This window comes from Eptesicus fuscus, chromosome 3 (assembly GCF_027574615.1).
Source record: "Eptesicus fuscus isolate TK198812 chromosome 3, DD_ASM_mEF_20220401, whole genome shotgun sequence".
Classification (NCBI taxonomy): Eukaryota; Metazoa; Chordata; class Mammalia; order Chiroptera; family Vespertilionidae; genus Eptesicus; species Eptesicus fuscus.
Window position 1 is genome coordinate 104,348,552 of NC_072475.1, and position 13,085 is coordinate 104,361,636.

The following is a 13,085-nucleotide window of genomic DNA, read 5'->3' on the forward strand; positions in this document are numbered from 1 at the left end:
AAATTTTTAAGATAGTAAAATAATAATTTTTAAAAAGATATACTGATTTCAATGTTCCTAATACATAAAGATAACAAAGATAACCTCCCAAAGACAATAAGTTTGTTGACAGACATGTTTTAAAAGATGCAGATTAAATCCTCAGCTCAATAACAGTAATTGAGCACGCACTGAAGTAATCCTGTAATAAGTGGAGCTATGATTTGTAAAGAGTTGTTTTTATTGACTGCAACAATGCTATTTCTTGAGAGGACCATGCTTTTTCCTACTTTGGAAAAAAAAAATCACCTGCAAGTTGGAAATTATAATTAAAGTTCTAAAGGGGAAATTTAGAAGCCACACATCCTTTCTAATCCCCTTTCTCTTTGATCAAGATAGCAGGTAGTGAAAGTCTATGCCAGCAATACAATTTCAGCTGAATATACACACTTCCTTCTCCTTGCCAGGAGTAAAGAGTGAGGCACATGCCCCCTCTTCTGGTCCATATGATTTACATCAGCTTGTCTGGGTGCCACAGTGCCCTTATAGGTCCCATCAACTGCATTTTGAACTGCAGCTGAGCCAAATTAAGGTGACCTATCTGTGGAATAACAAAACTCTAAAGATCTACTAGGAGACATCAGTGCAAAGATTTTTTTGAATGAACACATCCAATTTTTGCAAAAGAAAAGGTTTAAAAGGATCATACTTAATAGTGCAATTACATAGCAGCAGCACTAACAGAGCTGACATCATTAACGCTGGAGGTCAGCATGTACGAGAAGCAGCTGTCATCTCAGGACCAAGGTGCAACCTTTACTCCAGTTCAACATGAGAAATGTCAGGTGGCTTTCTCTGAATGTACTGTTCCTAGAAAGACTCAATTTAACCCCCAGAAAAGTAAACGATAAGGAACTTGCTCTCTTTTTAAAAGAATGCTGCACAGCCTCGGCTGCCCTGGCAGGTTACCTGGAACATGTGGAACGCCAGCTTCGCGTTGTACTCCCACTGCTTCAGGGTTTGCTCCACACCTGGGGGCACAGGGACAGGGCCATCGCCCATGCTGGAAGCCACGTGGTAGAAGTCGGAAATCTTGGCCAGCTGCTCTCGAAGATACCTGGTAGATATCTGTGTCCACTCTGCATTTTAAGAAATGGTATAAGAAATAGCTTTTTCACCCCTTTCTGATCATCTTAAGGATGTACTTATAAAACAAACAACTATGACATAAAAGTGGCTTTGGCACATGCAAGCGCTTCAGGAAGGCACGCCCACCCCAAAGCCTGTAAATAATGCCCATTGGTGCCGTGGCACCCTCCACAGCAGCAGGGATCCAGCCAGCCCTATCCTGTGCCTCTGTGACCCCTTATCCAGGAGAAGACATCTGCACTCAGATTAGATGCATCAGGGGCTCTTCCCTGTTAAACAGCAGTTAGCACAACCAAAACATCAAAGGCACAAACAGGAAACAGAATTTCGGAGGCGAGCCCTTTGAGAAATTTCAAGTCTCCACCAAAAGAATTCAAAATCCCCCAAGTGTATGTTTTCCAGGGTCCAAGTCAAGTGTCACACATGCCTAGTTAAGATCTGCTCTGTTTTTGTCAATCTGTGAGAAGGCAGCATTCCAAGCGGCACTGCCCCGGACCGCCAAAGCCACAAGAGCAGCAGCCTCTCAGACAACCGTGTGGACCTGCAATTACTGCGCTCTCCTCGGAATGCAAACAGCAAGAGTGGTGAGCAACAAAGGTAGGAAACTGCAAAGGAAATAGAAAACGTAGCATAAAAAAAATCACTGAAATTATTCAAAAATGTCTGCCACAGGGGCACAAATTAAATCAGTGTGTTGCCTCTGGCAATCACAGGGGATGAGATGCCAACCTGAGCCCATTCTGTGTGTAAAAATGTAATGATTACATGCTCACAGTCAAATTTCCCCAAGGATTAGCCAAATAGCATCTCAGAAGAAACCATCCCACTGAAACATTTTCACTCAACGCTGTTTTCCCATTACTTTGGCAATAGGTTCTCCCACCTTCTTTTACAGGAAGCTATTTTGACAAGAGTAGATACTAAACGTCTTGTTAGTCATTGAGAGTTTTGTTTTTCCTTTTTGAATACTATTAAACTTACTTGATAATAGTACCCATAGATAACTACAATTAACTTGTGGCCTAAGCCACTTAGTCTAATTGTGTCTAATTTAAAATTGAAATTCAAATGCAGGTGCTAACCTCCAATAAGAAGCCAATACAAAAGGATGAAGAGATACTAGGTCAACACTTGCCACCGATAGTAGATACCATCATTAAAATGAATCCACTGGAGCCCTAGCTGGCTTGGTTCAGTAGATAGAGCATCAGCCTGCGGACTGAAGGGTCCCAGGTTCGATTCCAATCAAGAGCACATGCCGGGTTGCAGGCTCGATCCCCAGTGGGAGCATGCAGGAGGCAGCCAATCAATGATTCTCTCTCATCATTGATGTTTCTGTCTCTCTCTCCTCTCTCCCTTCCTCTCTGAAATCAATAAAAATATATATTTTTTAAATGGAATTAAAAACAAAGACCGAATTACCAATGTTGTCATCCTCTAGTGCCCCTGATACGGACTAACAGTCTCATGCCACTCACTCGTTCAACAAAGTAAAATGCCAACCATCCAATGGAAGGGTGGAGCTTAGCTACAATAAACAAAAACAAAAACTACAAGGACCAAAATCCCAGCTTTTGTGCGCCATGTCTTACTATTAGCGCATTCTCAGTATGTATTATTCTCAATCTCCCCACAGAATATTTAAGCCTCAAGAGCTAAAAATAACACACACATTCACACACCCCAACTTTAAAAAGTTTTTGGGTTTTTTTTAATATAGAAGAAATATATGGTGGCTACAGAAAAAATGTATGAAAACAAAAAGGATCTGTAATCCCACTGAAACCAAAATGTGGGGTTTTAGTCCAAGTTTGTTGTCTCACAAAATCGAAGAATGATGTAGCAGACAAACATGAGTAATGGAACCAACGTTTACTGAGAGCATCCAAGATAATTAAAGTCTATTAATCCATGTCCGGAGTCCCACAGAGCCATAAGCAGCGTGGGCTGAGGGACATGCTCCCCTGACACAGAACTTCAGGAACCCAGTGTGTGCCCGAGAGAGGAGAGAGAGCAAGAGGAAGCACAATTTTTAATCTAGGGGGTGGGTATAAGCCTTGCTAGTTCTTGATTGGTCTTTTCAAAGAATTCTGCCTTAGTGACATCCTTGGGATTGGTTTATATGTCTCACAGCCTTGTGATTAGTTATTTGCAAGCTACCTGTCTTAGCAACGTTCATATATTTTAAACCTCGCTTTTCTCATGTGTGCCCTTCTTTCCCTGCCCAATTGGGTTGCTTAGTAGCTCTGCCTAGTTGGGTACCCCATTTCTATTTCCTCCTCCCCTCATGGTCTCCGTCCCTGTCTAACTAGCTTCCCTCTGTCTCCTCACCATCACACATAATCATTAAATATTCTAACATGTAACCTTTGGTCTTTATGTGTGCTTGAACATTTATATAAACACATGCGTGTCTAATAAAGGCTTTGCTGAATATACCACTCCACAATCTCCTCCGTTTGGGATTCACATGGAATTTAAATGCAGGCCTCTTAATAGTGTGCTTTAATTGTTCTGTAGTCCACTAACAGTAAATGATCATGGCAAGCAGACAGATTCAGGGGTCTGGACATAAGATAGTCTAGAGAGGACTACCATAAAAAATTAGACTGCCCACAAAATTTTCATTAGAAATTGAAAGCAGAAAACAGCAGCCTTGAGTGGAAAACCACCACAAGGGGGCTTTGACCCAATGCCAGTGCCTTCAGCCCCACTGCCAGATTCTGACCAGGCCCAGTTCCAGGCAATAGAAGAACAGGAACAGATAAAGCTCACAGGGAAGACTGGGACAGGGTGGGATTCGAAGATCAAAAGCTAGAAAGTGACCAAAAGGACTATTCTGAAAACGGAGCAGTCCTACATCCTAGCAACTTGGGGTGGGGGGTCGGGGGGGCCCACACCTGAAGCTCCTGGAAGTGCAGTAGAACCGAAGGTCCGTGAGCCAGATTGTTAGTTTATGAGCACGAGCGTTACTGAGAGGGCTCAGGACTGAATGCAGTGCCTGGTCCTTTCGACGGTGCTCTCCCTAGCATCCAAGAATCCTACAGCCACTGCATCTCTCTGTCCGTGCCTAACCCCCAAGCAGACGGGATTCTAGAAGCCATACAGTTCACCTACCACCTTGCAGACCCAGGCACTGCAAGCATCCCCAGGGTCACACCGCTGGCCCAGGACACAAACAGGCGTGAGATGCCCACTCTGGTACATGAAATCACATAAAACGATGAACACACGCGGGGAGAACAGAGGTGTGGCAGGGCGGAGCGTGGTGCAGCAGGGCCCCTGGTGAACGTGTCCTGCAGTGTGGCATCGCAGCACAGCAACAGAGCCCACACGCAGGCATAGGGGCAGAGTGAACTTGGGAATGGATGGCCCTGAATCCCAATCCCAGCTCTGCCACTCAGCCATGTGACCTGGAGCAGCGGATCTAACCTCTGCTGAATCTCACCTTCCTCATCCTACAACAGGATCAATAATGTATGTACATCAGAGCGACTGTAAGGGGGAGTTACTCAGCCCCGTGCACGAAATGCAGAAAATGATCAATAATTGGTAACATTGATCATCACCATCAGGATGAAAAGTTTTTAGAAAAAATAACTAACAGCCAAGCGGTCACTATCAGGACACACCTGCTGCCAATGTCAGTCCCCGCCTCGGCCTTACAGAGCTGCCAGTGCCTAACACCCTGCTCCACAGGCAGACTTACAGAGTCACCATCAGCTCCCTGGTCCCAAACCCTTCACTGATCAGCAGCCCGTCATGAACGAAGGCTAAACTCCTTAGCTAGGAACTGGAATCACTTCAAACACTACCAACCACCTAGCATTTCGTACTCCACCAGCCCAAGCTGCTCTGACTCTCATGCCTCTGATGCAATCTCTACCGACAATCCTTCTCTACTCACCTGTGTTCATGCAGGAGAATTTCCTGGGCCCAATTCAAATGTCACATTTAACGCATAGCCTTCTCTTGTCTCTGGACACCACCCTACCACCTAGCGGGGTCTCCCTCTCTTCTCTAACCGATATCTTAGAATCCCCTCCATCTCTCTCTTTCATCCCCATAAAACTCTGCCACACATAGTCAACCATCAAGTATGACTTGAATCAATGAACCCCAAGGCTATCTCAAAATGACTACTAAACCAAGTTCCTTCCCAATCATTCTGACTCTCCAATCTTGATACAAACATCTTTGCTTTCTAGTTTACTAGTAAATTCATCACTACATACCTTGAAGGTTTCAAACACCACTATAGAAAAAATGCCAAATTCCCTCTCTGATGCACTGTGTTTATTATATAACCAATTTAACTAGAAGCACCTGCTAACCAATGTGCTACAAAGGCCCATGCAAATATGAAACTTTCAATTATATTTTAATAAACTTACAATGAATGTATGTATTTTGTGAAGGTTCATTTTCCTGGCTGGATTCTTTCCTGTTTCCAAAGCCGGTGGAAACCCGCTATGTGAAATAGATAGAACGCTGATGATTTTTTTTAAATGCCCACCAAGTCTAGAGACTGACGCACACATCTATCTGTGAGGGGATCCAGGTGCTACAGCACCTTAAGTCAAGGCCAGAGGAGAACCTGTACCCAGCAGCCACCAGGGAAAACTCTTCCTGAAGCTGTACCACTACAACAAAAGGTTCTCGCCTCTCCACAGGGAGGACAGCCTGCTTCTCAACACTGCAGGATGTAGAGGGTTTGACCAGCCTGACTTTGGTGCAGACGGAATGGAGGAAAAAACCTTCAGTAGGTGTAACACACTCCATTTCTAAACACTCAGTAAGAATAACTGAAAGATTTTCTACCACTTTTCTCATGCTTTTTGTTATTAAAATGCTTTCTTTATCAAAGGATACCATCAATAAAGGGAAAAGGCAACCCACTAATTAAAAGAAAATATTTGGCCCTACCCGGTTTGGCTCAATGGATAGAGCATCGGCCTGCGGACTCAAGGGTCCCAGGTTCGATTCTGGTCAAGGGCATGTACCTTGGTTGCGGGCACATCCCCAGTAGGGGTTGTGCAGGAGGCAGCTGGTTGATGTTTCTCTCTCATCACTGTTTCTAACTCTCTCTCCCTCTCCTTTGCTCTCTGTAAAAAATCAATAAAATGTATTAAAAAAAGAAAATATTTGCAAATCATACATCTAATAAGGGACTTAGATCTATAATATATAATGAACTATTACAACCAATAATAAAAAGACAACCCATTTTTTAAATGGACAAAGAATTTCAATAGACATTTCTCCAAAGAAATGGCCAATTGGGCAAATACAAATACACAAATGGCCAATAAGCAAATACAAAGATGTTCAACAACATTTGCCACAAGGACATGAAAGTCAAAGCCACACTGCCCGGCTGGTTGAGCGTCGGCCTATGACCCAGGAGGTCATGGTTTGATTCCTGGTAAGGGCACATGCCTAGGTTGCAGGCTCGACCCCCAGTGTGGGGCATGCAGGAGGCAGCCGATCAATGATTCTCTCTCATCATTGATGTTTCTATCTCTTTCTCCCTCCCCTTCCTCTGAAATCAATAAAAATATATATTAAAAAACAACAACACTGAGATACTACTAGGACAGTTGGAACAAAAAGACAGGTGATAAGCGTAGGTGAGAATGTGTACAAATTAGAACTTCTCGTGCATTGCTGGGAGAAATGTAATAAAATATGTACCCACTGTGGAAAAGTTTGGCAATTCCTCAAAAGGTTAAACAGAGTTACCACATAACCCAAAAATTTCACGACTACCATGGACACATTAAAACCACTAAGTTGTACATTTTAAATGAAGTATACAGCAGGTGAATTATATCTCAGTGAAACTGTCTTATCACTTTTAAAAATGTTTCCTTAAAATACTTTACTACTAGGAAGAAGTCACTGCATTTCTGAAGCAAAAGATTCATAGTAATCTACTATGAGATGACATGCCTTTGGGGCGGGTGGGCAGGGAGGAGGGGGAAGGGTAGAACAAGAGTGGCTAGGAGTTAATGGTTAAAGCTGGGTGAAGAGGAAAAGGACTTACAGTCTTCAGTATGTCTCTGTGCTTTGTATTACTTCCATAAGAAAAGACTTCTAAAAGTTCACTGGTTGTACCCTATGAGATTCACAGAAAACCTGAAATCCCCTATTCGCCACTGTTCGCGTGGGGAATCAATGGGGGCAATCGGCACGCTGAGTAGCAGCCTGGGTAAGAGTCGCCCGGATGGAAACTGCTGCCTCAGTGCGATGACCCAGACCAGCTGCCGACTGAATAGTCAGTAAAGTCAGGCCTCTACAGGGAAGGGCTGGGGGCTGCTGGCACTCGGTGGAAATGCTATTGTGTGATAAATTGTTGAAACATTTCTTATGCTTAAAATAAGTTTCCCTAACATAGAATTACCTGGAGAACAATGGTGTTTACTGGCAAATACTGAGTATCAGTTTTTGTGTGTTTGAGAACTATGTTATTTTGAACTGGCCATTTCTCTGTGGTTTTATTGCCTGAACAATGACACTAGTTATTGTTACGTGGAGATCACAGTGACTACTCAAGATAACATAACCACGGGTATTTGGCAGCAAGCATTAAATGCCTGTGGGCCAGCCACAAGCTCTCCTGGGATATGGGGCTACAAAGGTGAGGAGAAAGTAGTCCCTACCGGAGGCGATTCATCCCTGAGGTAGGGAGACACATGGGCACAGATGTTGACAGCAATGTAGTAAGTGCTTTGACTTGTCATGGGTCACAGGAAAGGAAGCGGGGGGCCATTTTAGCCAAGACTTGAGGGGTGGTACCAAGGAGTTGCACAGACAGGAACAGCAGTGTGCAGAGTTCCAGGCAAAGGGAGAGTAGGGAGGCAGAGGGAGAGGGAGGCTAGGAAGGTGGCCCAAGGTCCTCAAAAGCTAGTGCACAAAATGGCCACCAGAGGGCACTCCAACGCAGAGACTTCCACCCAGTAAATCCAGCGGAGTCTAAAAGCCGGCATTTATAACCAGCAGCCCAATGACTGACCCAGGCAGGGACAAGCTATGAGTTCGGTCTTTTATCACAACTGATTAAAAGCCACTGAATGATTTAGGCAAAGGAATCGGGTATGCAAATTAAGACTCTAAGGAAGTCTTAAAAGGAGGCTGACAAGTGCAGGGGGGCGGTGACTAAGGAGGGTTAAAAGAGAAGCAGGTAGAACAGTACCAACCTGATATTGGAGAGAAGGGAAGACAGAGGGCTAGGGTGGCTTCCGGAGCTCGCGGTGCCATCAACTGAGATGCGGAATAGACAGCAAGTGGGGCAGGAGGGTGAAGGAACTGAATTTACTTCATTTTCATTAACTTTTTGTTTTAAATAAGCTTTTTATCTTGACATAATTACAGGTCCACATGCAATTGTAAGAAATAATGGAGAAAGATCCCACATGCCTTTTAGCTATTCTTCCTAAAGGTTAACATTTTGTAAAACAACAGTACAATATCACAAGCAAGAGAGACACTGATAAACGCACCAAGCTTACTCAGGCTTTCTAGTTCTGAGTTCCGTTTTGAACATCTGAACTTGATATTCGTCAGAAAACGTGTCCAGGGGCAGGTGGATCCACAGCTCTGACACTCAGAAGGAGGTCAGGGGGAAGGCACAGATGTGGGGCCTGATTGTGACGACATGTCCCCCAGACACACCGACCTGGTAGTGGTGAGGAGCACGGGTTCTGGGGGCAGGCAGCCTGACGCCTGTCCCGCTCCATCACTCATTCTGCCCCTGGGGGCCTCAGTTACTTGTCTATAAAACAGGGCTGATACGTGTACTTAGTCTAGAGCAGTGGTCAGCAAACTCATTAGTCAACAGAGCCAAATATCAACAGTACAAAGATTGAAATTTCTTTTGAGAGCCGAAAAACGACTTCTGCGCATGGGCCACGAAGTTTCAATCGCACTGTATGTGTGCACCCGCACGTGGTATTTTGTGAAAGAGCCACACTCAAGGGGCCAAAGAGCCACAGTTTGCCGAACTCTGGTCTGGAGGGTTACTTTGAGAATTATGTGATAAATAACATGTTAGAACTGCAATGCTACCCAGGAGAAAGCAAACTTATGTGATTTATAGAGCCAGGCAGACAACAGTCCACCAGTAGGAAGTAGGTGCAAGTGGGATCTCACTGGCCAAGCCGAGAAAGACAGGTAAGAACTGACGGTAAGCGTGTCTAGGTGGGAGTGAGCAGGTGGCTAAGGGAGACTACCGACAGTGTCTCTCTGAAGTTCAAAGGAAGGTGAAAGGCAAGGAGGGCAGCCTAGAGAGAGAGGTGAAGGGCTGACACAGGACACTCTGCCCAAGGAGTGAATAATATGGTTGAGGGAGGAGTGACAAAAATACCTCCAAAAAGATAAGGGCCATTATTAGGCCATATATATACACACACACACACACACAACACACACACACACACACACACTAGTAAAAGCCAGCGACAGGAACAACGGAACGACTGGAATGGCCAGAACAACCAGTCGCTATGACATGCACTGTGGTGGCCAACTGTCACCCCCCAACGGCTCGCAGCCCCTCCCCCTGGCCTGCCCAGCCCCCGATCGGCCCCCTCCACCCCAATCAGGGGTGGGGCCGGCCAGCCAATCTCCTGAGACTCCTCCCCCCACTGCCATCCCGGCCCCAATTGCCCCCCCCCCCCAATCAAGGGTGGGGCCAGCTGGCCAACCTCCCTCATCGCCTCCCCTCAGCCGGCCCTGCCCCAGATCACACACCCCCCCCAATTGGGGGCAGGGCCAGCGGCCAACCTCCCGTGTCCCCTACCCCCACTGGCCCGGCCCAATCAGCCCCCATTGGGGTGGACCAACTGGGCCCCACCCGTGCACGAATTCATGCACCAGGCCTCTAGAATATAGGTAACTGCACCGTTGTGTGACTGATAGTTCATGCCTGAGGATTTCAAAGTTAAGAGACAAGTGGCCAAATGAGGAAACAAGTGGCAAGGGCCCAGGCAGAGAATGGAGAGGGGCTGACAGGGAGGTCTGGGAGGGGACTTGTGTCCCAGCAGCAAGGAAACTCCTGTCTGCGCGCTGTGCTTGCAGGTGCCGTGGCATCTGACACCTCAGGAGAAGAGCATTTGACTCTTTTCTTAGTTTTCCCTCCTGCTATCAGATCTCCAATTCCTGTTTCCATTTTACTGCAGACAATGCTTAACTGTTGCATTTAGGGATTTTTCTAATTGTCCTTTTTCCCTATCTACCCCATACATGCATCTGAAGCAAGTCTTGTGGAAGCCACAGGATCCAATTTTAGCCCCTAGAACAAGAATTTCTTATTCAACATGTCAATCATACAACCAGTTTCTTGGCAAAAGAATAAATTCAGGGTTTCTTCCCAACGGGTGGCTCATACTAAACCTCAGCCAACAGGGGCATGACATAGCTGTTTGCAATTAATGCTTACTATCAAGTGGGGAGTTCTCAATTCTTCCCGGCTTCTATAGAAACCTGAGTGAGCCCTGGCCATGGTGAGTTCTAGCAAGAATAACAGGGACATTATTTTCACAAATATTCAACTGGTACATTTAATTAAACCCTTAGGACAAGTCCCCACAGCCTTCCACATCTGAGACCAAGCCATGGGTTGTATTGCCCCAGGAGAGGAAAGCTATAGCAAGACAACAAAATTGTCTTTGGTAAGAGGCGGACTTGATGAGACAACAGCTTGGCTTCCCTGGGTGGCAAACACACCTCCGTGCCCTCCTAGACCCTCGGCATAAAGGCAAGGCCCCCTGAGGGTCTGGGTGGGGGGTGGAGAAATGGAGCAGCTCTGAGGAAAGACTGGCTGCCCACCCCACTGAAGGCATCCAAACTACCTGAATGATTACATCTGATATTTCATTGCCTCAACCCTATTCTAGCTCTTGCCACAGAGGATGTGGTGGAAAGCCCCAGTCATTTGTGAAGCAAAAATAAATTACATTTTCTTTTTATACTTTGCATTGGAATTTCATTCCACAATCGATGTGGTCTGAGTAGTTTCTATGCTAAAGCAAACTGTTTACTGCTTACATCCTAAATGCAGGTGCTTGAAGTTCATACTTTGGAACAAGCTTTAGAAGGGAGGTCTTTCACCAGGACACACAATCAAGTGCTACCAAGACATTCCATTGCCAGACAACACGCACAGTAACTCCAGTCCAAAAGCTCCAACACACACCAACGCTCCCACACCGCGCAGCCCCATGGCCCCTCCTTGGGAACCACTGAGTTTTCCTCTTCTGGGAACCAAAGAGGGAGGCATGATATAGCCACTTAATTGAATCTGTTCACATTAGCTGTGCTACGCCCACAAAGGGATCCCAACCTGATACTCGTCAGAAAACGCGTCCAGGGGCAGGTGGATCCACAGCTCTGACACTCAGGAGGTCAGGGGGAAGGCACAGATGTGGGGACTGTTTCCTGATTGTGACGACATGTCCCCCAGACACAATGCAGGAGCAGGCAGGTCTACTCTGCAGAACAGGCCCTGCACTGACCCTTAACCAATGCATTTTCTATTCTACGCATACAAGCTGAGTGTTCCCTGACTCAAAATACCAGGAAGCCAAATGGGCTTTTAGAGCTGCTTTGGTCCAGGGACTTCGTTTAGAAGATTATACACAATTTGTCAGAAAATGACTCTGAAACTGAAAGGATGTCTTTTTTAATTTTAAAAAAACAACAACAACAACAACTTACTATTCATTATGGAATTAACACTCCAGTGCAAATTGCAAAAAGATACAACTTCTGTAAGTCATGAAAAGTTAGTAGCCTACAGCCCTTTAAAAGAACAAGGCTAGTACATGCACCAATTCTCTCAAACATAAAAGCAAACCAAGATACACACAAAACACCTCAGAAGATACACAGAAGCCTGTAACAACTGCTTTCGAAGTGTGTGATGAGGGGCCGGAGGGTGCTGGAGGAGCGGTAAGGAGATAGCTCACTCTGAGTATCTGGATGTTTGGTATTTTCTACCAGAGATGTGTTATCTATTTAAAAATCAGTCACACAAGATGCTGTCTTCTTTAAAAAATTCTCATGTTTAGGCGGGAAGCCAGAGGTGGGGAACCTTTTTTCTGCCAAGGGCCATTTGGATATTTATAACATCATTTAAGGGCCACACAAAACTATCAACTTAAAAATCAGCCTGCTATATTTGGTCAATTAGCTCACCCCTAATGCCTTGGCAGAGCCAGACCAAATGATTTTGCGGGCCTTATACAGCCTAGACCAGACGTCCCCCACCCCTGCTAAGCAACAGACCTGCAAGACGGATTACAAATAAAAACTCATTGAGCACCGAGCTTTTGAAGCACCTTTCATACCTCACCCAACAACACTACCCCTCCCAAGCCCTCAGTCACCCTGCTTTCATTTGAGCAGGCTGGAAATTCTACAAAGCAAACAGGACCCAGTAACAAGTTGAGGACAGAATTCCCAGTCCTACTTTCCGGGGATCCTCCCCTCCCCCATTATTTGTAAACTGAAGATAATCAGCTGCCTCAGAGGGACTCCGGGAGGACTGCTCCAAATGGCAAAATAGGTATTTTTGTAGCATAATATGTTTCCAGTGTAGACATGCATGCATGTACTAACAGCCATGAAGAGTAAAAATTTCAATACTGACAATTAATTTTGGATTCTGATTACCATTTTATCGTAGAAGACGATTAATTAATCCAAGCAGGAGTTAACATTAAAACTGAGGAGAAAATGTTGAGTGGCAATAGGTTCTTAACAGAAAATGCCAGACTACATAATTCACCCAAATCAACAAGAAGAGAAGAAATGATAATAGTATAGACAGTACACATAACAGAACTATAAACCTAACTCATTTGCTCTCAGCCTGCAAGGGAAGAAGATAATTAACTAATTTAAGATCAAGAAATACTTTTTAAGATGCAAAAAGAAAACAAATAAAAATGTTCCAA

At 45.1% G+C, this 13,085-nt stretch overlaps 1 protein-coding gene across 1 annotated transcript in view; it reads right to left on the reverse strand.

The window, feature by feature from the left end:
- The window catches only part of MED12L (mediator complex subunit 12L), a 432,034-nt gene that overhangs the window by 286,355 nt on the left and 132,594 nt on the right, over positions 1–13,085 (reverse strand). The window contains 1 exon segment of the mRNA XM_054714083.1: positions 949–1,118. Coding sequence (XP_054570058.1) covers positions 949–1,118 — 170 coding nt within the window.